Source organism: Xenopus laevis, chromosome 8S, assembly GCF_017654675.1.
Source record: "Xenopus laevis strain J_2021 chromosome 8S, Xenopus_laevis_v10.1, whole genome shotgun sequence".
NCBI lineage: Eukaryota > Metazoa > Chordata > Amphibia > Anura > Pipidae > Xenopus > Xenopus laevis.
The window spans coordinates 11,428,509-11,453,802 of record NC_054386.1 but is presented as its reverse complement, the minus strand read 5'-3'; the positions used below and the strand labels follow the sequence as shown (position 1 = coordinate 11,453,802).

Genomic DNA, 25,294 nt, shown 5'->3' with positions numbered 1-25,294 from the left:
TCGATTCGGCCTATTTTCTCTGTGGTCTTATTCCTTTTCTCCTGTGGTAGAAAAGCTGATTTTCCTGCAGAAACATTAGAGATGATGTCATCCAACTTAGAAGCGAAAAAATGACTACCTTTGAAAGTTGAAATTGTGCTAAGACTGGGTATCAGCTGACCATTGATCTAACCACAGGGCCCTTCTTGCTACCACTGCCAAACCCCTGGATTTGGCAGATCACTTTATTCCATCCATTGAGGCTTCAATTACAAAGTCATTGGTAGCCTTTGATTCCTGAATCATTTCCAAAATTTTACTTCTCTCTACTCCATTACTTGCTGATTATTCTACATCATTCAACCAGAATTGATTAGCTCTAGCTAATGAGGTGATGGCCAAATGTGGTTTGCATGTCAGTCCTGCCATTTAGTATCGCTTCTTAAGAATAGTGTCCTGACATCTCTCCATTGCGTCTCTAAGCGAAACCCCTTCATCTACCAGTAAGGTGGTAGTACACTTTGCAATCTGGGTAAAAGCAGCATCCACCGTCGGTGAAAGATCCCACATCTTTGTATCTTCTTCTTAAAGGGATATCATTTCTTAAATTTTTTGATGAAGAGAATTTCTTGTCTGGTATATGCCATTCAGAATTAATTGTTTCCTTAATCACTTTGTGCACTGGAAACACTGCTGTCTTCTTGTTCTCGCTCTGCGGCATCAAGCTCCAATGTATGTCTCATGGCCGTAATAAGGTATTATACTGAGTCAATATTGAAGTTTTCTTCTACACTTTCATCATATGATTCAGAAACGTCACCTTCAGAAATATCAAATAATGCTGGGAAGGATGATCCCTATATTATACCTGTGAAGATTGAATGTTCATGACACTGTCACTAGCTTGCATTACCGTATTAGCCTGGAAATAGTATCTTTCATCCAGGACATCATGGAATCCATCTGTACAGCAGAGGAAGGGGAGGGACCCCCACAAGCTTCTTTAAAACACTTTTTACAAGCTTTTTTTATCTGGCATGGCTGTTCCCTCACAAGAGACATGTTCCTTTCTTGGTGCTTTAGTTCTTGGTGCATCCTCATGTCTCCCTGGTGAGCTCCTGTAAAGATATAATATAGTGAGAATGCTCATTTACCATGCACTCTCCAGATCAACTCACCCCATGGAGCCCAAATAAGACCTCCTAGAGCTCATGACAGGCAGTCTGAAATACAGAATAGCCCCAGGTCAGCAAAACAAATCGGGTCTTAGGGCAAGTGTATTTGGTGAAGGAAAATCACTTATACCTGTAACAACAAGATTATGTGGCACTCCGGGCCCCTTCAGTATCTTATAGAGGCAGGGAGAAAGAAAGAAAACTTTGACATTTTTAAATGCATGCGAAATGCATGCACATCGGGGCCATCTTGGTACTATGTCTATAAGTTTCTTATTGTGCATGTGCCAGACTTTCTGCCATTGTGGCTGACCGTGCTTAATGGCACTGGATGGCCATGTGCCGCTGGCTCCTCCAAAGGCACCCACAAGCTACCGCTCAGCCCTGGAGCATCAAGAATGGAGAGCAGCTCCGTAGGACACAGGGGAGCCACTGCAAGAGGAAAAAGATGGCAGTCCTGTCACTCCTACACAGGGGGGGGGATTAACCCTTTGGTTGTCCACTGCCATGGTGCAGGAAAGGTAGTTTCACTTTGCTCCTTAATAAATCACCAATGTAAAATAAAATATATGGGTTACTTGTTGTTTCCCAGTAAGGCTTCAGGATATTGCATAGCTTAAAATAAATCCTGCCAGCAATTATAAAAGCGACCGTAGCCTTATGTATTCATACTGACTAATCTTCACATCCAAGAATGTAACCTTCATGAGGGGGGCATGTAATTTCCTTGAATGTTCGGAACAGTGTGGATTTGAACGTTTAAGTGATTTGTAGTATATAAATATCTTGTTCACTCTTTTTTGCCATTTTTTTTTGTCAGCCAAGCTACTCAATTTCCATAGCTTTTGTCTTCTGGAGGGCTTGCAGCAGATTTTCTTTTTAGAGACGTTAAGTCAGATTTTTACATTTTTACATTTTATTCAAAGGAAAATATGTATGCACATACCAAGCTGCTTCATCTAACAGTTTGCCTAAGATTTATGATAAATCTTCCTATATCAGAGCAAGCTTTTTGATGAATTCATTTGTTGTGTTTATTATGTATATGTGTATACACGTGGTATAGCTTGAAGCAGGACATACAATTATTACTATGTACGATGTGCTTTTTAACCTGTATACAGTGTTTTCAATTTGCATGACACCTGCAAGGGAATGAACAACCTATAGCCTTTCCCACTGGCTTAGGGAGGCCAGCCTGTTCTCTAGTATAATGGCAGACAATCTGTCGATACTAGTAGTATGTAATGTTCTTGCCTTTCACTTGTCTAATGAAACATGTTTTGCCCTTGTCCTCAGTTCGTCTAACTCACAATGCATGGCCTGTGAAGATATCATCACTAAAGATAAGGTAAGCAAATGTCTGAATATCGATTACAGTTTAGCAGCAGCCTTTCATATCAAAATGGACAGATCAATTTATTTTCTTAGGGCTAGTCCACACGGGGAGATAGCGACGCGTCGCTATCTCCCCGTGTGGAATAGCCCTTAATTTCATAGTTTGTACAGTTTCTGTCCTTCTAATTAATGATGCTCATACATTTTCACATTATCAAGTTCCAATTGTTTTCTCTGCTTTACTAAGCTTTTTCTTATCTCAGACCTTACAGTTCTTGTTGACACTCAGTCCACCATATCATCTGAGACCATTGTGGTTACAATAAACTGCTAGAATCTCAGCCATAAGGCCAAAGGAACGTAGAGCTTTGCCTCGGCTTCTCCCTGCCTGTGTTTTATCCATAGGCAAAGAGAAGCCAATGTGCTCCCATCCACTTTGTTGCTCTTATCTGACATGCACTGCCTCGGTCTTTGTGTGTAGACAACAGAATATTGGCAGATTTAGAAAATATTTTCACATTTTGCACAGAAATCCACTCAAATGTGACTAACACAGTGCCTGTCCATGCATACAAACGAAGGCGTGGATGCACAGCTTTGTGTGTGTCCATACCCTGAAACCTAACAGAGCTGTTTTTTTGCGAATAAAATGACATTTTAATACATTTCAAGCACAAAGCGTACTATTTTTCTTTTCAAAACTGTAATTATTTTTCTCTCAAACTATTTTACATTACTAAACATTGTAGTTTTACTCATGAATAAAGACATGTTTTTTTTCTAGCTAGAATGCTTCAAATTCTTCTTTTCCTTAAAAAATAACATAACAATGTTAAAGGGATTTTGTCACTGAAAATGTTTTCTTCAAAACACATCGGTTAATAGTGCTAGTCCAGCAGAATTCTGCTCTGAAATCAGTTTTTCAAAAGAGAAAACTGATTGTTTTATATTTCATTTTGAAATCTGACATGGGGCTAGACATATTATCCCCGAATCTGAGCGTGTGTCTCTGCCCTAAGAATCTGAAAAGCGCAATTCATTTATTAAACACGGAATATATAATGTGTTTTATTTTTCAAGTAGATAACAGGGTTTATTTTAGGTTAAACAACATTGGAAAGACATACAGTAAGGGTAAGAGCACACTCTGCTATTTCGGGAGATTAGGTGCCCAGCTACAAATAGATTCTTCTTCGGGCGACTAATCTCCCCGAACTGCCTTCCCGCCAGCTAGAATGTAAGTTGCCGGTGGGATGGAAGTCGGATCGCTTCGCTTCTCCCCAAGTCTGAGCATGTAATTCAGAGTACAAGTGGAGCTCACCAAATCTCTTTGTCGGATTTTCCCCCGGGGTATCCTTTGTGTGATATCCCAATTGAGTCAATCTGTAGAAATATGTAAAGTTGTGGGACAAATCCAAGGCAGCAACTGGACTGCAAAACTTCTTTATTGGGGATAGAGGTACACAACATTTTGTGCAATTCACAAAATATATAATATGTTTTATTTTTCAAGTAGATAGCAGAGCTTATTTACTACTCCTAGAGGAAAACACTATACAAGACATTGCTTCCAGAAAATCTAAATTTAGCAAAGCAAATATATTTGCATTGCAAATCTATTTTCACATCCAGCATTAAGTGCAGTCCTACTTGCACTATATGAATGACACACAGGCAAGAGATGTACAGTGGAATTCCTAAATGGCACCACTTACACCTACTACCGGGCTGTCAGACAAAAACCCATTCATCTCTGCTGTGAACCAGAGTTACAAAGATATGTGCCTGACCCCGGCTGGGATTGTTGCATTTATAAGTAACAGTGTTATAAAGCTGAATATTCCAGTTCATAATTGCCAATTAAAGGACCAGTAACACCATTTTAAATTCATAATCAAAAATAATGGATATACATTACTTACCTCCAATATGCTGCTCTTTCCTGCTGTTTGAGTAAGACATCGGAAGAAACTCAAACCGGCACTGTCCCACGGTGTCCAAGGGGTCCCCGCCATCTTCTTGCTTCTTCTCCCTTGTTCTTCCCTACGTGCGCGCTGCTGTGAGCCTCTTCCGGGTCTTGACTTACCCGCGGTGCCGCCTTTCCCTCCACATAGCCCCCCCTGACAAACTGTTCTCTCACCAAAGCCTTTTACTCCTTCCGCCTCTCTCCAGTCTGCACAGCAATAATTACCTCCCGGCTTCTCTGAATAACCTCCAACTTCCGGGTTCCTTACAGCGGAAGTGCTTTGTGGAGGAACAGCGCTGGGAGCGCGCGGTCGCCTATTCGCCGTTCTCCAGAGAAGGTTTTTTGGAATTTTTTTAAAAAAATGTAAACTATGTCATATAAATGTATTGGGGCATGACTGTTATTTGTAGCTTATAGAACCGATTTTTTAGATAACATTTTTTAATGTTACTGGTCCTTTAAAGCAGAACTAAGCAAAAGCATACCTGCCCAAGTCACCTACACTTTTGTGTGAGCTATTGAATATAACTGCTCAAATACCAGAATTGTAATAAATTTGAATAGTGCATCAGATGCTATGTATCCCAGTGCAGGAAAGAGATGTTGGTAGATGATGTCCTACAAGGAATTTTGTGGAGCTGTTGGATAGGATAGATGGTCACATTCACCTTTGCTATCCTCCAGCTGGGCAGCCCGCACCTATCATCATGTATTATACAATACATTTAAACGAATATATTAAAGTGTTACAATTACAGTGCAACTTCTGGTAGAATAACTATGATGTTCATAAACAATGGAATTTTTTACAATTTGGTTTTAAGGTACCTTAAGGTTTTATGGTACAGTACCATAGCGGTTATCCCACCTTTGCTATCCAACACTTGTCGCTATCACTGTACACATTCATTGTTCAGCTCTTCATAAAAAGAGTAGTCAGTTCAGCCAGACAGAAACTCTCATCCTCAGACCAGTAGCCAGCAGGGATCACAGTAATACAAGAGCCCCCTCAGCCCAGTTATTACCAAATTTATATTAAATTTAAAATACCATGTTTTATTTTACCATTTTCTTAAAGCAGTGTGCTTTACTGTTTGTACGTAATAGGCTGAATAGTCTGAAATCCATAGTTCTGTCACTGTCCTCTTCAAAACAAAGAAGACAAACTTGTGCAGTTCTTGGGCTCTTGTGCAGTTTATTGTTTATGTAACATGCCGTAATATTTCTTTTTCCATTCCTCCTGCCCAGACTCCCAAATCATTACATGCTGTGTAAATATAACTCTAACTGATGCTTACCATTCCCTTGTATTAATGATAATCTTATTTTCACACCACAATACAAAGGGAGAACAGACAGTTTTTTCTCATGAGCTATTTACCCGTTGATACATATGCCCTAATGTATTAACCTCTCAGAATCCTACTGGAAACACATTATTATAAGAACACAGCCGCAATATGAATTGCAATTACAGAGGTCATTGATCTGCAGTAGCATTTGCACCCTCAGTGGACTTTTAAATTTAAGGTGTGCTATAGGCATACCTTTATTTTGTACAGATTATTTAAAGGAGAATTCAACCTGTTACCCTTGTCAAATGCCCCTAATGTTTTACTTACCCTTCGGTGCAGAATCAAGCATCAGAGTTCATGGGCACCATCTTCTTTTCTTTGGAAAGAGACCGGCATATTGGCGCATGCGCAGTTGGAGCAACTTTCTGTTTCGCGACAACTGCGCATGCGCTGAAACTCACGTATATTGCAGAAGCATAGCCAAGTCTCATTACAAAGACTACCGATGCGACTGAAGATGACGTCTGTGAACTCCGATGCCTGCATCTGCACTGAGGGGTAAGTAAAATGTTAGGGGCATTTGTCCCGGGTAACACTTGGGCTGGGGGGAATGTTTTTAAGTTTAATGTTGAATTCTCCTTTATTTAAAATAAAAAGAGGCTCTGCATTTCATTGGGTGTAGTGATCTGCGGGTCAGGAAAAACCTTAACCTGCACCTGACCGAAACCCTCAAATGCTGTACCTACAGCCAACCCTAGCCCACATCTTCCCGCTCCGTATGCTACGGCTGTGTGTGTCTCTGGTTTCAAGACAGGGAGTCTTTGGGAACAAAAAAGAAGTGTACTTTCCCAGTCTAACTTACACCTGTCCTGAACCCACCTGACCTGCAGGTTTTCAGGTTAACCCGCACATCACTAATAGGGTGGGTTTTCTCTTTAAGTCATGCTCCTTTTCTATCTTTTTTTTTTTTATTTGTCTCTTCTCTGTATCACAGGGGTCCCCAATCGCCGGGCCGCTGACAGTCTTGAACTGGGCCGCCGAGCCTAGCGACCAATTAATGTGGCGCACCAGAATTGGATGCTGACCCCTCCCGACCACCCCAACCACCTCCTGACCCTCCCCCGATCCCCTCCCCCAAAATAATTGGCTCTACACCGGTCCGTGGGCCAAAAAAGGTTGGGGACTGCTGCTGTATACATGATCAGATACATGATGAGGGGTTTGACTGCTGTTATGAGAGTGCTGTGCTAGTTAAAGCTTCTATGTGTGCCATGGCCCCTTATGGTAAAACAAACTATTTTATTTTATTGTATTTATATTGTTCTAAAAATGCAATTCTAACCACATTTAATCATATTGCTTTAGTATTGTACTAATGTAGGCTGCAATGTAATATAAGTCAAGGGGTGAATCAACTGAGCACATAGGATATGGCAGTAGCACAGTAATAGACAGAATATTATTCAATATTGAAGAGAGACGAGAGATATTGAACTAGCACATCAGTGAAGGAGCACTGAAACAGAAGACTATGACCAGCTCAGGCAGAGAAGATATATGGAGAAAGTAAGAAAGATACCAATAGACGGCAACTTATGTAACTATTTATCATGGGCCTGAGGGTTTGAAGAATGAAGTAATGAGGGATGCATGGGAAAATGTGAGGGAGAGGTGAAAAAAAAAAAAGGAATAACAAAGCCGATTGCATCAAGGCCACGTCCCCATTAAGCTAATGTTGGAAGATGAGGAATATGTATTAAGTAAATATATGAGGGTTGGGGAGTGTCTTCAGCTTTGTTGCAGAGGTCAGCTCTTGTTTGTTTCACTGAATTAGCAAGTTGAGAAGCCCTGGAAAGTCCCAAGCATGAAACCGGATGCATGTTTACAATGGCTTTCTGTAGAAATGTAACTAACACAAGCTCAATGGGTCAAACTCTGCGTGACTATCAGTACCCTAAAGAATGAGAGGAAAGGGTTTCCATTCTAAAGGTATTTCAAAATGTCTAAACGTGTTTTCTAATCTTTGGGAAAGGCCCTAGCTAAATGTCCCAGTTGCAAAAGTAGAGCCTGAATTTGAAAAAAATTGCTAGTGTACAACACATTCTTTTATCGGCCTAGGAAACTAAAACCATGGATCCAAGACAAATGTATATGTCACATTTAAATGGTTTCAGTACCATTTATTAATATAGTGTCAGCAAGTTACACTGCACCTTTACCTAAAACAAATGGGTTTCAGTGGAAAGGGTTAAAGAAAAATGAATTTCACTATAAACACTATACCTGCAGCATGAATACTTAACCAACAAATTCTAATAAGTGACCTATTAAAGATATATGGCATATACAGTAAATATTTTCCCTTTACCTCTTTTACCTTGGAAAAGTTTGTGATGGTCTGTGTGCTTCTTCAATGATCACCTGACAGGAAGTAACGCTGAACTAACTGTAACAGGAAGTAGTGTTAGAGAAAAAGTCAGAGCTCTGTTCAATCATTGGTTGATGTAACGTAGCAATTGTGTGCACTTGGCTTGTGTACGCAGGCAATCGTATGAGCCAGGGCAGCCCTTTGTACTTAAAATGGCAATTTTCTGTTTAGTATTATCCAATGACACATACATATTTTTATGTAAATCATTTATTTATATAAAACAGTGTTTTACATATTGGTTGTTTTATGCAATACATTTTATATAGACCTGTATTTTAAGGGGTATCATTTTCCTTTAAATTGGTTGTTCCCCTTAAAGGAGATATAGGATAAAAGAAAAAGCCCTTATTTTGTAAGCAATAATGTATAATATATGGTTCTGGCTTTACTTTTGGCTGTAAATTAATATTGCCTTAAAATATGGCCCCTTTATTTGAGCTCCCCGTAGATTAGTGATGCGCGGGTCAGGGATTTCCTGACCCGCACCCAACCCTAACCCTCCCTGCTCCAGCCCGCACCCGCGCTTCCAGGGTCCTTTTATAGACCCGCCCGTCGATGATGTCACAGTGACGTCACAAAAGGGGCGGGGCAAGCAGACACAAGACTATAAAACCGGAAGTCGGAAGCTGGCATTTGAAGGTGGCGCGAGAAGCAGTGCGAGGTCGACCCCAACCAGCCCGACCCACGGGTATCGGGTCAGCCCGCACATCACTACCGTAGATATCCTCTGATCCCTGTCTGTGTTCAGGGTCAGACTGGGCCCGACCGGCCCAGATCAGCCAATTAGAGCCCGGCTTCAGTTCCCTATCAGGTCAGTCTAGCTGCTGATTGGTTCCTATCCCACAGTGCAGTGTGCTGAGTGCTACCGGCGTCTGTGCACAGCCAGACAATTCAGGGAGCAGGAAGTAGAAAAGAAAGGAGGGATTATTAGGGTTGTTGCAGAAAAATTCAATAAATCAGCCTGAAATACTAATTTTTTATTTAAAAGAGTGTAATGCACTGGCACATTCTAGTTTTTCACACAAAAATGTCTCCTTTAAAAATAAAAAATGATGACCAATTCAAAAGTTGCTAAAACAGGACATTTTATAACATACTTAAAGTTAATGTAAAGCAGAACTACCTTCCTAATACAACCAGAATTCTTTTAAATACAGTTAAATTCAAATATGTTGGTTACTATAAGGGGAGTGGTTCACTTTGGTCCAGGCATTTTGTGGCCCTAACAATTAACTCCCCTCCCCTGACAAAACACTCTACCTTGATTTGTGCAGGCATTTCCTGGTTGATCCGCACTTCATGTGATAGTTCCTTAGAAGCACTGACTGATACATTTCCAATCCACAATCACATGATATTGGGAATTAGAATCAGGGACCTTACACATGTGTGTTTATACATGTATTCCTGTAAAGTGGCTTTTTAAAGTATTCTCCCACGTAGGTATGCACAAGTTAACAAAGCACATGGCAACATGTGCAAATGCCTGTATTTAAGGGCACTTATGGTACTTGAAATGAAGCAAAATTAATTTTGGTTCTGCTAAACTTGCATTTGCATTACAGGTGTTTAAGGATAACTGCTGCAGGAGGGAAGTCCTGGCCCTTCAGATGTACTGCAGAAATGAAAACAGAGGTTGCAAGGAACTTATCACATTGGGAAATCTCTTGGTAAGCTCAAATTTGTAGACATTAAAATAAGGTAACAAGGTGTTCTGCATGTTTGCCTTACTCCAAATCAGGAATGAAAAGTTTGTTTGTGGAGATAACCCCCCTTAAATTAAAGTGTTGGTAGTTTTGGCTATTCTGATGAAATTATTTACAAATCCTCTCTATGCTAAAGTGATTTCCTGCTGAGATTAATTGTCTGAGATTAATTGTAGAACTAAGTAAAAACTAAATTCCAAGCCATAATATTTGACACAGTATAGGTGGAAAATGTAAAGGCCTATGCTGCAGCGTGTGTTTTAAACCAAAATAAAGTAAGGTAAAGTGAAGTTGGTAAAGCAACAATGAAAGGTGCTCTAAGGGCAACCCAATTACATCCACTCACATATTCTCGCCTTACTCCAAGCAGCTCAATATTCACTTCTAGTATGGTCTAACTCAGGGGGACCCAAACCTTTTTTACTCGTGAGCCACAATTAAATGTAAAAAAAGAGTTGGAGAGCAACACAAGCATGAAAAAGGTCTATGGGGATGTCAAATAAGGGTTCGCTGTTTGATTGGCTGTTTGGTAGCCCATTTATGGACTGGCAGCCTACAGGAGGCTCTGTTTGGCAGTACACTTGGTTTTTATACAACCAAAACTTGCCTTCAAGCCACTTGGCGCAACATCCAAGGGGTTGGTGAGCAACATGTTGCTTGCGAGCTACTGGTTGAGGATCACTGGTCTAACTCATAATATGCAGTAAAGATTGGATGTTTGGAAAACTCCTTTATCTCACTTAGAGAAACTTCTGCCTGATATGGGTATTGCAAAATGGTCCACTAAGGTTATAAATCTGAGGATTTGCTGAAATTACTCCTTTATTTTAACTTGGTCCAAAACAGATTTTTTTATATCTCTAAGTCTGATTTCTTTCTGTATGTACAAATAAGATTTAATACAAACTGTTCTGAAAGGCTTTCCCTCTGCAGTTTGTCATGGTCCCATTTTAACGATTCAGATTAACGAATAACTACAAAGTGAAAGTAGAATCTCTGTAGTAATTTTGTGAGTGAAGTTTCTGAATTTTGGAAGTCTTCACAAATGATTACATGGGAAACTGATATGCAGCAAGAATTTAAACTGGCACAATGGCAGCAGGCTAGTAAATCCTATAGATCAGTGATCTCCAACAGTGGCTCATGAGCCAACTCCTTGGATGTTGCTCCAAATGGCCTTAAACCGGTTACTATGTTTATAATGTGTGGCTCCTGTAGTTTACCATTCCATACAGAGACTACCAAATAGTCAATCACATCCTTTATTTCGCACCTACAGGAACTTTTTTCATGTTTATATTGCTCCACAACTCTACTGGTAATTGAATTTGGCTCATGGGTAGAAAAGGGTTGGGAACCCCACACTAGATGTATAAATTATACAGAACAATCCAGGAAATTATTAAAATGGTATTTACCCCCTTAAAAACTCTCTAAGCTGTACCCTTCTTACACATCTATTTGCTGGAGATGTGGTAAATGCTAGCCTAGTCCACATTTGGCAGAACTGCAGTCCATTTCATAAATCTGAAAAGAGGTAAATGGACTGATAACTCAATTTACTGGCTTACAGTTCCAACTGTCACCAGCCCTAGCTTTAATATTGATATGGATCTGTTCCCACACCAATGCCGATTATCTTGCAGGTTCTAACTGCAAGCAAATTTACAAATGGTAATTTCACCATAGTGTGGGGTCAAGTGTTTTGAAGTAGATTTTAAATAATTCCAAAATTCGTAGAGCATTAATAACAAAATATTTGTGTGTAAATGACTTTGTCCCTTCTTTCAGATTCACCTAAAAAGTGACTGCCAGTTTGAGGAACTTTCTTGTCCGCGTGCAGACTGTAAAGAAAAAGTAATCAGAAAGGACTTAAGTGACCATATAGAAAAGACATGCAAATACAGAGAAACTCTGTGTAAATTCTGCAGAAACCAGGTCTCGTTGGTAGAAATGCAGGTAAGTCATAAATCCATGTTAACTTTCTTACTCTCTTCCAGATCCTAATATTGCCCCAGATGCTAAGCCTATAGCCCCTTCCACTTGATAAAGCTACAGTACAACTATATATATATATATATATATATATATATATATATATATATATATATAATACACACATTAAAAATACACATCTACTAGCGACTGGCCAGACCACCATGAATAGTAAAAAAAAACTAAAAATCCTCAAAAGCAATAAATAATACATTTAATAATAGTTCTTGGATCCAATACCTTTTTATTGCTGCGTATCTTTAATTATAAGCTTAATTCATAAGCAATAAACATAACACTTCAGTTTCATATACTCAGAGCCAATTTATCCAGCAGCGTCTTTCATCCAGAATTAAAAGCAAATGGATATTAGCAGATGTTGAAAATCAGTGTTTTGATTTTAGCAGCCTTATGATGATTAGCATTTATTGCCAAGTCTGGAAGTATGAAATGCAATCATGGTAGATGCTATAAAGTGACTCCTAGTTCTGTCTTATGCGAGCAAACACACTTGTATCTTAAGGGATAGTAGGAGCCCATACAGCAAAATTAGTGGGGTGTGACATATTGTAGCAATATCTATTATTATTGTACAGTAGCGATCCTAGAGGGGGGCCGGCCCTGGTGTGTGACGCGCAGCCAGGCCCCGCCCCCTCCATACGGCCGCATTTTCAGCGGCGCACAGACTGCCGGGGGCCCTGAGAGGGTGCGGGCCCTGCTCCCCCATTAGTTCCGCCACTGTTATTGTATGAGTTAGACTGTACAAAGATATATAGTGGTTATCAGACAATTCTCTTGATCCTTAATATTCACATGTGAAATGTTATATGTGAGTGGCTATACTGCTCCACGTTATTGCAGTTTTAAGGGTGCTCATTTGTTAGTCTTCATCAAAATATGATTTAATTTCACTAATTTTATTTTATATTCTTGTGTTACATATATATTTCTAGAGAACCTCTAACTGTCCAATTTGTGTCCTCATCAGAAACATGAAGAAGTGGATTGCCCTTCCGTTGTAATATCTTGCCCTCATATGTGTAGCGTGAAAAGCCTTTTGCGAAGTGAGGTAAGATGCTTGTATGGGATTTGTGCAGAACAGTATTCTGCATTCGGTTTTGTGCCCTCATACAGATTTCCTTTACGTACGTTTTTGTATTATGGCAATGGTTTCTGTTTTAGCAACTCTAAGGGGTTGTTCACCTTTAAATTAACTGTTAGTATGGTTTAGAGAGGGATATCCATTTGCAATTTATTTTCATTTTTTATTATTTGTGGGTTTTGAGTTATTTAGCTTTTTTTTCAGCAGCTCTCCAGGTTTAATTTCAGTAATCTGGTTGCTAGGGTCCAAATTACTCTAGCAACCATGCATTGATTTGAATAAGAGACAGGAATATAAATAGGAGAGGGTCTAAATAGAAAGATGAGTAATAAAAAAAAGTAGCTAATCAATACATTTGTAGCCTTACAGAGCATTTACTTTTTAGATGAGGTCAGTGATCCTCATTTGAAAGCTGGAAAGAGGAAGAAGAAAAAGGCAAATAATTTAAAAAGTAAAAAACATAAATAATGAAGACCAATTGAAAAGTTGCTTAGAATTGGCCGTTCTATAACATAATAAAAGTTACCTTAAAGGTAACCACCCCTTTAATAACAGTATTCACAAAATGGCTGCTGCCTGCTTGCTGTAATTCTAAGACTGAAAAAAACATGAGCTAAATATATTTATATAGTGTAAGTATAGTTTAGTTTGCTTGGCAAACACAATAGAAATTATTTTGGAATTATTTCTTAAGGTGACAGCTCCCCTTTAAATAAACCAAATACAGTGAAACCTCAATTTTACCTACCCTGATTATATGTTTTCTCTCATTTTTAACTTTTTTTGTCGTCCCACCAATATATAATGAATATTGCTTTTCCTTGATTTGACACAAATATTTTGGTTCCCTGATGTAATGTAAAATTCGGGGTCTACTATATGGAAATAATCTATGGAAGATGGCCTTCCCATAATTCAGATCTTTTTAGATATCAGGTTTCTGGTTAGGAAATCCCATACCTGTACTAGGGATGCATCAAATCCAGGATTCATTTTGGGATTTGGGGGAATCCTTGTGCTGTTAATCGGATTCGGATTTTTTCTTGAGTTGAACCAAAGCCTTAAAATGATGTGACTTTATTGGGAAAATGTTATAAAATCGGTAATGGAAAACCATTCACAAAAATGCATGCCTTTGCATGATCAAATATAGCTTTGCAAACCTGAAAACTGTTTAGCAACCACTTTAGACAGTGAAGGAATGATTGCACTTCTTAAAAGTGTGCACTTAAAATGCACTTAAAATTCGCAATACAATATCAGTCTAAGGAAGAATATTACAGGTATGGAACCTGTTATCCAGAATGTTCAGGACCTGGGGTTTTCGGGGTAACAGATTTTTGCCTAATTTGGATCTTCATACCTTCAGTCTACCAGAAATGTATGTAAATTTTAAATAAACCCAATGGTCTGGTTCTGCTTCTAATAGGGATTAATTATATTTTAGTTGGGATTAAGAACAAGCTACTGTTTTATTGTTTACAGAGAAAAAGGAAATAATTTTTTTTAAATTTCGATTATTTGATTATAATGGAGTCTAGGGGAGACGCCCTTTCTGTAATTTGGAACTTTGTAGAACTAGATGGGTACATTTTTGTTTAATAAATTGATTCTGTGAATGTAAATGCAAATTAGGATTTGGATTTCAATCATGTCTTACATGAAAAATGAGGGATGCATTAAATTCATAGTTTTGAGTCCAATACCAAATATATATTGCATTAGCTAATGTACCCCCTATTGTAAAATATAAGGATATTGTAAGTCACCAAGGAGTTACATGCTTTTATGGAACTCATATTTTACAACAGTGGGTGCATTAATCATTATTAGGGATCCACTATTTGGGATACGGCCGAATCCCTGAATCCTTGGTGAAAGATTTGGTCGAATACCGAACTGAATCCTAAATGTGCATATGCAAATTGGGGGCAGGAAAGGAAAAAGTGGAAAAAGGTCTTCTTTTGTGACGAAAAGTCACGTGATTTCCCTACCCGCCCCTAATTTATATATGCAAATTAGGATTCAGATTCACTTCGGCCAGGCACAAGGATTCGGCCTAATCCAAATCCTGCTGAAAAAGGGCGAATCCCGAACCAAATCCTGGATTCGGTGCATCCCTAATTATTATAATACACAAGTGTCAGCCATGTGACAGAAATTACACCACTAAACACTGATTGTAACCAATAACATCATCAAGCACCATTTATAAGGATACAATTTACAGGATATTCAGGATATTCTAAAGTTATTAGATACTCTACAACTGCTGTGCGACAGTTTGATTGCATTGTGTGAGTCAAGTATGAGTTCTTATCTAGCTTACAGTAATAATGAGAATTGTACATAAACATGATCAGAATAAAAGGGAGGTGCTTTTGTGTTTTTAACAAGTGGTATTAGGTGCTCTCAACAGTTGCAACATAGTCTGATTCACCTCCTGTTGTGTTTCAGTTTCCATTGACTAGAATAGAAATGTTTCGTGCATTTCAACATGTGTATGAAGTGCAGTTTTAGGGCAGAGACAAGTGGAGATTCAGGGAGATAAGTCACCTGTCCAAAAATCGCCTCTTCTTCGGGTGACTAATCTCCCCGAACTGCCTTCCTGCCGGCTAGAATGTAAATCGCCGGCAGGATGGCACTTGGAGAGCATCGTTTGCCAAGGTCGCCCGAAGTTTCCTCGTGAAGCAACTTTGGGCAACGAAGTGGTCCGAGTGCCATGCCACCGTCGATTTAGATTCTAGCCGGTGGGAGGCAGTTCTGGGAGATTAGTCACCCCGAAGAAGAGGTGATTTATCGGCGGGCGACTAAATATCCCCGTATCTTTGCGTGTGCCCTTACCCTTAGGGTGATGATACATGAGGAAATTAGTTGCCCTGCGAATAATCTCCACTAGCCTGAGCAATTCATCTCCTCTGAATACTTTCCCAGCAGCTAACTTGCAAATTGCCACTGGGGAAACATTTGCAGCAAGGCTACTTAGTGAAGGCGACGTGAAGCTGTCTGAAGTTTCCATGCTAGAAGCTTTTGAAAGTAACCGTGCTACATATGTTTCCCCAGCAGCTGGGAAAGCATTTGGAGGAGATAGTTGCCCACGCCAGTGGAGATTAACCGCAGGGCGACGAAGCTCCTCATGTGTCAATGAAGACATTGAGAAATAGGGCAAATTAATCCTGTGAATAGTTAAAGGTTGGTGTACATGTAATAAATTGGCGATCTGCATTCTGTGTCTAAATAACTGTAAAAGTTGTGCTGCAGCAGCCTGAGAACTATAGTACAACCAAATATTACACTCTCATACTGTAAAAGACAGGTTCTCAAACTAAGGCATGCTCTCTGGATATCCACTCAGTCACACAGATGGATCATTAAACACATGGGTAATTCTGACATATCAGTCCAGGGTTGCTGCCAGGGCTGGACTGAGAATTAAAATAAGCCCTGGCATTTCAGGTATACAGAGGCCCAATCAGCCCACACAGAGGCCCAAACAACCCCTACCAGCCCACTAAATACTGACTTTCTATGGGACCTTATAGCAGCCCCTTTGGCATTTGCCAGAACCCATAGATTGCCAGTCCGGGCCTGGTTGCTGCTGCCCTGAGGCAAGCTGAGAAACCTATCTCGGAGATAAAACCGCTCCTGGTAACTTAAGAGAAGAAATTTTGATTTTTAAATCTGAATTTCGGCACTTCTATTTTGCTCGCAATGCCCCCAACTTCCAGGCCACATCATATAATATGGAGGAAAGCAGCACAAATTTCCAATAAAATAAACAGTCTATATTGGCTCCACTTAACAGGTAGACAAGGCCAGGGCCTTACACATTTCAGACACTATGGCACTTAATCATAGGCTTTTATGATGGTGCATATGATTAAGGGTGGAGGTTCACAAAATGTGCAATGCCATGGCCTTGTCTGCTTTTTAGGAAATCTTTACTGCTATATGGATATCTGGGAAACTGTCAGTGAGGCTCATGGATGGTTTTAAAGGGATACTGTCATGTTCTAAAACACATCAATTAATAGTGCTGCAGCAGATTTCGGCACTGAAATCCATTTCGCAAAAGAGCAAACAAAATGTTTTATATTTAATTTTGAAATCTGACATGGGGCTAGACATATTGTCAATTTCCCAGCTTCCCCCAGTCATGTGACTTGTGCTCTGATAAACTTCAGTCACTCTTTACTGCTGTACTGCATGTTGGAGTCATATCATCCCCCTCCCTTCACCCCAGCAGCCTAACAACAGAACAATGGGAAGGTAACAGATAGCAGCTCCCTAACACAAGAACACAATAAGCTATACCCTCAAACTGTGAGGACGTGCTGTGAGTGTGCTCTGTGGAATTGTGTATGCCCAGGCCCTTGCGAGTCTGGGGAGGATAGTTTTCATTTTTTGGAGTGATTCCCCCCTTCTTTAATTTCACCCTGTGATTTTTTGGACTTTTTGATTTTTCTTTTTCACTTAAAAAACCTTGGGAAGTATACTATCTTCCCTCATAGTGAGAAAAAAACAGAGACACCCCCTGGGAACATGCAGCGTTCCAGGCTGGATAGTGGAAGGAGGTCTGCAGAGAGTAATGTAGCAGTACCTGGAGACCGAACGAAAAAGGCAGCAAAAGGGAAGGCTCTGAAAGTTGCTTTGGAAGAAAGTTTTCTCTCAGCTGGAGAAACTGAAACTGGTGCTGGCAGCCATCCAGAGAAGGATCCAAATGCAGGAGCTGCTGTGGGAAGCCGTAGCAATTCTGCAGAGGAGACGAATGCGGAAATGACCGAAGTCTCAGGGAAAGCACCGCGAGATTTCGAGTCAGCCGGCAGAATGGAGGAAGCAGCCAGCACAATCGCACACAGAGTGGCAGAGAGCGCCCTGCAAGAGCCAAGGTCTCATCTGATCTCAGAAACATCAATTACAGATACCAGACAGGGGGTGAGTGAATCTGCAAAAAATGTGACAGGAGCTGCAGCTTGTGAGAGGGGGGAATGGAGCTCAGAGACTAATGCTAATGAGAGGCAGACTATGGACACTGATCTGAGGTCTGTTTCATTAAAAGAAAAGGGGGGGAATATAAGTGGAACTTTTGTGGCAAGCACTAATTTGGATAACTCTGGACATGCAGGGAAGGACAATGAAAGTACTGGGGGAAGTAATGTTATAGAATATGACAAGATCCAGGCACATTTCAGGGGCTGTTGCCGCCTGAGGCAGCAGCCCCAATGCCGCCCCTCCTCCTGCTCCGCTCTTCTAACTTCCAGCGTCAGAGCGGGTGAAGGAGGGGCCGCTTCGCTAGTGCATTGAGTGCCCTAGAAGAGACGAATTTCCGTTTTAAAAAATGGAAATTCGTCTCTTTAAGTTACCAAAGGCGGCTTTTTGCCGCCCTTGGTAACTAGCCGCTCCGTGCCGCCTGAGGCAAGATTCTCACCTTGCCTCATGGCCAGAGGGCCCTGACAAGATCATGAGTGCTTTAACTTAAATGCTTAGAAACAAAGCAGAATGTACTGACAAAAGGGATTGATGTACTAATTAAGGATATAAGACTGCTTAAAGGAGCCAAAAGGACTAAAGCAATAAGGGAACTGACTTATTTAAATAAGGAAATGGAGGATGTGGAAATTCAGATTAAAACTGTTCTGGACATTATTGAACCATGGATGGAACTTTATGCAAATAAAAAACGTTTTGAAGAAATTAAACGAGGGGGTGGGGATGTGGCCGCAGAAAGACTTTTTAAAATATCAGAATTATTGAAAGAAAATGCTAACGAAAATGTTTCTCCCCCTAAACAAAAATCTTCTGATGATAATGATTTACCATTAATTGTTTTTGATGATCCAATTGAACAGGTTGTTACTGATCCTATGCCAGAAATGAATGTTAACATGCAACCTAATAATATGCCTAATGTTCAGTCTGAAAATGTTGAAGGAAATTCAGATGGTGGGGAAAATAATGCAAATGTTTCTGTGAAACCAATGCGTGGGGTCAGAAAAAACTGTTTGGGAATGTTCAGACTGGTGGGGAGGAAGAGCAGGATGATTATGGTAAAGGTAAAAATGCTGTTAAAATTAAGTGGACAGGAGAGAGGGAAGATTTTCCTAGCAGGAGATTTGTAGCTAAGATTTTGGTGAGGCAATTACTTGGTTTCTCAGAGGAGGATGTTTCTGCTATGATAAGTGTTACAGACATGGAGTTTGATTTGAGCTTTAAGTTGTCGCAGGGACTAGAGGAGTTTTGGCGGAAATAAAATTTAACAAAGAATGCTAAGGAATGGGGACAATTTAGAGTTATCACAATTTCCAAGCCGGAGTATAAAAATTTTACTATTCTGATGAAAAATGAGACTGTGCACCAGAAGGATGTTTTGATTTTGTTAAAGAGACATGTACTGATATACTGTTGTATCCCCTCTTGTCAAGATCTATGATGAGGAAGGTTTCTGGGTAGGTGGCTACAAAGTACAGGTAAAATTAAATTCTGAAGGTTATACAGTATACAAAGGCATTTGCCTACATCCTTTTTCATTGGGAAAGACAGGGGAGTTTGCTTCTATGTGGGCCAACCTAAACTCTGCTTTAAATGTGGGGCTAGAACGTATTTAGCTAGTAAATGTAGTGTTAAAAAATGTGCCTTTTGTGGAGAAACAGGACATCTTAGTAAAGAATGTGAGCAACAAATCAAATGCAATCTTTGTTTAAAAACCGGCCATGCTTACAGAAACTGCCCAGAAGCCTGGAGGAATGTAAAAAAAATCATGTCCTAACATAGAAGAACAATTGAAAGAAAATATGGTAGAAACTGTCCCGGAAAAACAAATACAAGGGTGTAAACAAGCAGAAACTGCAGCACAGAGTAACGTTATCCCAACCCCTAGTGAACAACAGAAAGGGGGAGAATGGAAAGAGGTGAGAAGGGAAAATAAAAAAAGGGGAGAGGTGAGGAGGGAAACCGGTGCAAGGATAGTTGAGAAAAAAATGTAATCGGCCAAAACAGGTATGAGGTTATGGGAAAAAAATCATGGGGGGAAGAGGTTGAAGAGTTGGAAAAAATGGAAGAGGAGGAAGAGAGAGAAAAAAGGAAAAATCAAGTACAGGACATGAGCAGGGAAAAAAGTAAAAAAGATCAGGAAGAGGTGTCCCAAGAACTACAATGGGAGTCCCTAGATGAAGAGGAGATGATGGAGGTAAATCTGGGCCCCAGGGTACAGGTCAAGAGAGTTGGAGATGAGAGTAATGCCTCTAAAAAAAAGAACAATAATGGATTTATCAATTGATGTTTTTACCATAAATACGAACAGTATCAAAAATAAGAAAACGCGTTTTGTTGCATATGAATATCTTAAAGATATAGATGCAGATATCATCTTTTTACAAGAGACAAGATTCTCATCTCTAAATGATATAAAAGAGGCAAAGAGAGAATGGAGGAAAGGCCTATCCTTCTGGTCCCTGGGCACAGAACCAGCAGGGGGGGGGGTAGGCATTCTATTTAAAGGCAACAGGCATGTAATAATTGATGTTTCAATGGGCAGATGTCTAATATTGGATATTTCATTTGAAAATAAATTGATTAGACTTATTAATGTGTATGGGCCACAAACAATTTATGAAAGAAGATCATTATTGAAAGAAATCAAGCCATTCCTTTTCTCATCCATCCCAATAATATTCGCAGGAGACTTTAATCTAGTCTTAGAAGAAAAGGATAGAACTGGCAAAATTAATAAATATGAAAGTTTCTTTTTTAGAAACTTGATCTCTGACGCAGGTATGGAAGATGTGGCTACTTGCAATGGGAGGGAAGGCCTCCATACATACAGATGCGGTCAGAGAAGCAGTAGGATAGACTTTATATTTGTTAAAAAAGGTGGAGTTCATTCTAACTTTAGAGAGATAGGAGTTGAATTCTCTGACCATGTGGGTTTGTACTTTCATTATGGTGCAGTGGGGGGTTTGGAGTTTGGAAAGGGTCTTTGGACACTTGGCAAAGAGATACTAGGAGGAGGAGGAGGAGACGAAAGTTGCTTTTAAGGAATTTTTGGAATTGCAAAAAAAAAAACAGAATAGATTTTTTTGATTCTGTTGTGGATTGGTGGGACTCGGCTAAGGATTCTTTCCGTAACTTTTTGCTTCTACCTCTTTTAAAAAAGGGAGGGCCAGAGAAAAAGAGAGTCATTCTTTGAGAAGGAAACTTGAAATCTGTATTTCGAAAGGGGAGGGGGGAGAAAAAGTAAACCAGCTTAAGTATTTGTTGAGACAGCATCAGTATGACCGGTTTAAGTCCCTGGTTCTGGAGAGGGACTATGGGAAATCTTGTTCCCCGAACCCTTTTCAGAATTGTAAGGAGACTGTTAAGAGGAAACTGGTCGAAGGTCTTTATGACCCCCAGGGTAAGTTAGAAAATTCTAGGGAGGGTATCCTGGAGGTTGTGGAGACTTACTATGCTGAACTATGAGAACAAGCTTTGGATGGGAAAAAGATTCAAACTTTCCTAGAGGCGACCCCAGTCACTGACACTGCTAATTTGGACCTATCCCCTTTGGTATCAGAGATCACAGAGGAAGAAGTAAGACAGGCAATTGATAAACAACAGAAAAAGAACTTTTAAGGAAGATCTGGTTCCAGTATTGGCCCAATTCGTTAATGCATGCCTGTCAGAAAAACATCAGTCTCCATCTATGCAGTCTTCTTTTCTGATTCTGATATCAAAGGGGAAGGATTCAAGGCACATTGGGAATTGGAGGCCGATTGCCCTTCTCAATTGTGATAGGAAGATTCTGGCAAAAATACTTTCACAGAAGTTGGGTGCGGTGGCAGGTCCTCTCTTATCTGCATCTCAATTCTGCTTAATAGAAGGTAATAGTATTTTTGGGACTATTCTTTCACTAAGGGAAGCACTGGAGAGATGTATAGCTTGGAAGTGGGGTAGATACTTTCTGTCTTTAGACCAAGCTAAAGCTTTCGATAAAGTCAATCATGAATATCTATGCGCGGTTTGGCACAGATACAGTATTCCGGAACATTTCATAAACTGGATTAAAGTACTGTATAAAGAGGCAAAAAGCTTTCCATTGGTTAATGGTTGGAAAGGCGAAGACTTTTCGGTGAAGGCTGGTGCGAGACAGGGGTGCCCTTTGAGCCCGCTCCTGTATGTTTTCTCTTTGGATCCTTTCTTGGGGAGACTGCAGGAGTGTGGGCTTGGGGGTGTTCCGTTTCCATCCTACGCGGATGATATAACTCTAGTAATATCAAAATCTGAGGAGGAGGGAAAGGTTTTGGAGTGTATCAGAAGCTACTCTGAGGCCTCAGGGTCTCAGATCAATCATGAAAAATCATAAGCTTTTTGGAGTTTAGACGGGGAACTAAGTTTTATACTTGAGCAATTCCCAGTAGCCTCAGATCTAGTTAAAATCTTAGGGATCAAATTTGGGAAGGGAGATCTTGATAAGGTAAATTGGGAAGAAAAACTGAATACTGGTCTGGCAAAAGTTCAGCGTTGGAAGGCTTGGAAGCTGACCTATAGAGAAAGGATTGACATTATTAAGACTTTCTTGATTCCGCTTTTCCTTTTCATCTCTTATGTCTTCTTGTTGCCAGAATCTTTCTATGCCCGGATCCAGAGCCTCTTCTTCCAAATGCTTTGGGGGAGTAGGCTCAACCCAGTAAAAAGAGGGATCACTTTCCTGCAAAAGAAAAAGGGAGGGTTGGACATGCCGTGTCCTGTGGTTTTCTTCTGCACCATCTTTCTGAAGTTTAACTTTGGAGGGGTGGTACAGGGGAAAGAGTCTCTGTGGGAAGTCAGTGTAAGAGATTGGGCATCACCTTTTATCAAAGATTGGCTACTCGGTGGTAGAGTGAAAGAGGTAAGGATAAGAGGAGGCCTCGTTCCCACTTATCTGCAGCAAGCAGTTAAAACAGTAAAAAAATGGAACATCAGTTCTGATGAATAAAGATCATTGCATAGAAAATTACTCTATTGGAAAGTTATAGACTTACATTTTGCATCTCCAATAGGAGTAAAAGATTGCCCGGAAGAGACTTTGGCAGAAAGCATTAAGTTCCTTACACATAAAAGAATGCCAAGGACATTTTGGGACACTGCATGGCTGTCGTTACAGGGCAAGATGTATGTGAGAGGCAATTTAAAATACCTCAATGTGGTAGACAGAGAGTGTCCATGGGGATGTGGATGAATCTCAAGAGCATTTTCTCATAGATTGTCCAGTTTTCGAGCTCATTAAGAGAAAATGTGTCAAGACGTATGAACCTAAATCTAATAAAAGATTTCGATTTAGCAGAGTGGTCAAAGGTAATAAAACTGGCGGACGAAACAAAAACACTTTGTACATCATTATTGCAGTATTACGATATCGCCTGTGGCACATGAGGTGCAGAATGACTACAAGTCAGATTGAGATGTCAGTAGAAGCAGTAACAGAGGCAATCAGTAGAGATGTCACTTTTATTAAGTCAAAGGAATTTGAAATTAAAGAGACACATAAAAAAAATGTGGGAAGGACTTTGTTTTTTTCTTGTTGAAATTTAATATGAAAAATTTAATATGTGACTGATTGTAACTTTTTTCTTGTTTGATTTATTGTAAATCTGAATATTTTTAAATAAAATTCCCTAACCTAACACAAGATAACAGCTGCCTGGTAGATCTAAGAACAGCACTCAATAGTAAAAAGCCAAGTCCCACTGTCTGAGACGGGGTTGCCAGGTTGGCAGTTTTCAACCAAATTGAACTACTAAATTAAAGCCCAGGCGGGTTGGAAAGTACAAACTAGCCAAGGTATGGATTTGGGCTGCTTTTTGGGTCTTTTTTCTTGCCCTAATGTGAAAAGCCTGCATCTCCCAATGCATGTTGGGTAATGTTGTTTTTGTTTACCAATTGCTATGTAACAAAGTTCTGTCTTGCATAAAAAAGGGCATTAACTCAAGGAATGAAAACATAATTATGCCTCTTTATAGGTCCCTGGTGAGGCCTCATCTGGAGTATGCAGTGCAGTTTTGGACTCCAGTCCTTAAGAGGGATATAAATGAGCTGGAGAGAGTGCAGAGACTAAGTGCAACTAAATTGGTTAGAGGGAGGGAAGACTGTCACGGTTGGGGTTGTTTTCTCTGGAAAAAAGGCGCTTGCGAGGGGACATGATTACACTTTACAAGTACATTAGAAGACATTATAGACAAAAAGCAGGGGACCTTTTTACCCATAAAGTGGATCACCGTACCAGAGGCTTCCCCTTTAGACTAGAAGAAAAGAACTTTCATTTGAAGCAACGTAGGGGGTTCTTCACAGTCAGGACAGGGAGGTTGTGGAATGCACTGCCGGGTGATGTTGTGATGCTGATTCAGTTAATGACTATAAGAATGACTTGGATGATTTTTTGGACAGACATAATATCAAAGGCTATTGTGATACTAAGCTCTATAGTTAGTATAGGTATGGGTATATAGAATTTAATTAAAAGTAGGGAGGGGTGTGTGTATGGATGCTGGGTTTTCATTTGGAGGGGTTGAACTTGATGGACTTTGCCTTTTTTCAACCCAATTTAACTATGTAACTATGTAACTATGTAAGACTACAATACCCAGCATGCAATGGGAGTTACCCGATTTTGGGCTCTGTACCCCAGTCTCCCGTCACTCTTAAGCATTCTCACATTTTCTGGTGACTTTTCTCAATTTCAGACAATTTTGGGGCAAAAATCTGCTGAAAAGGATGAAGTAATAAAATCCAGGTCCCACTGCGACACATTGAGTTACATTGAGTAGGAGAAACAGTCTGCCATATAGCATTTCCATCCTAAAATGCTGGCTCTTTCTGAAAACGCAGACACTGGTTGGAAGACCATAGCACTTAGTGTATCTCCATTAAGCCTGTGCTAGCTGTAAGAAATGCCAACATTGGTACCTGGCCGTGCTGGGAGAGGTTGATTTGCCACTGCTCTGTTATCACTTCTGTAACTAATGATTGTATGTGAATTGTTTACGTTGAGAGTTGCATGCATTTTCATATTTAGCTGAATGCATATTTGTTAAATTATTCAATGTTATAGATCTTTTTTTGTTTTTACCTTCCTTTCCTTTTTCTCCTATTGCAGTTGAATGCACATTTGTTAGAATGTGTAAATGCCCCAAGTACCTGTAGCTTCAAACGCTATGGATGCACTTTTAAGGTCAGTATAACAGAGACCGTAGAAGTTGTATTTTGTACCCCTTAAACAAATACAGAGGATCGCCACATTCTTAGCCTCACCAAACTCAGGATAAATACCTGAGAATATAATTTTTGCTAAATA

At 39.9% G+C, this 25,294-nt stretch overlaps 1 protein-coding gene across 2 annotated transcripts in view; it reads left to right on the top strand.

Annotated features, from left to right (window-relative positions):
* The window catches only part of traf3.S (TNF receptor associated factor 3 S homeolog), a 98,801-nt gene that overhangs the window by 57,389 nt on the left and 16,118 nt on the right, over positions 1-25,294 (top strand). For both annotated transcript variants that reach the window (XM_018232322.2, XM_018232321.2), the window contains 5 exons: positions 2,454-2,505; positions 9,750-9,854; positions 11,682-11,849; positions 12,874-12,954; positions 25,097-25,171. In XM_018232322.2, coding sequence (XP_018087811.1) covers positions 2,454-2,505; positions 9,750-9,854; positions 11,682-11,849; positions 12,874-12,954; positions 25,097-25,171 — 481 coding nt within the window. The remainder of the gene's footprint in view (positions 1-2,453; positions 2,506-9,749; positions 9,855-11,681; positions 11,850-12,873; positions 12,955-25,096; positions 25,172-25,294) is intronic.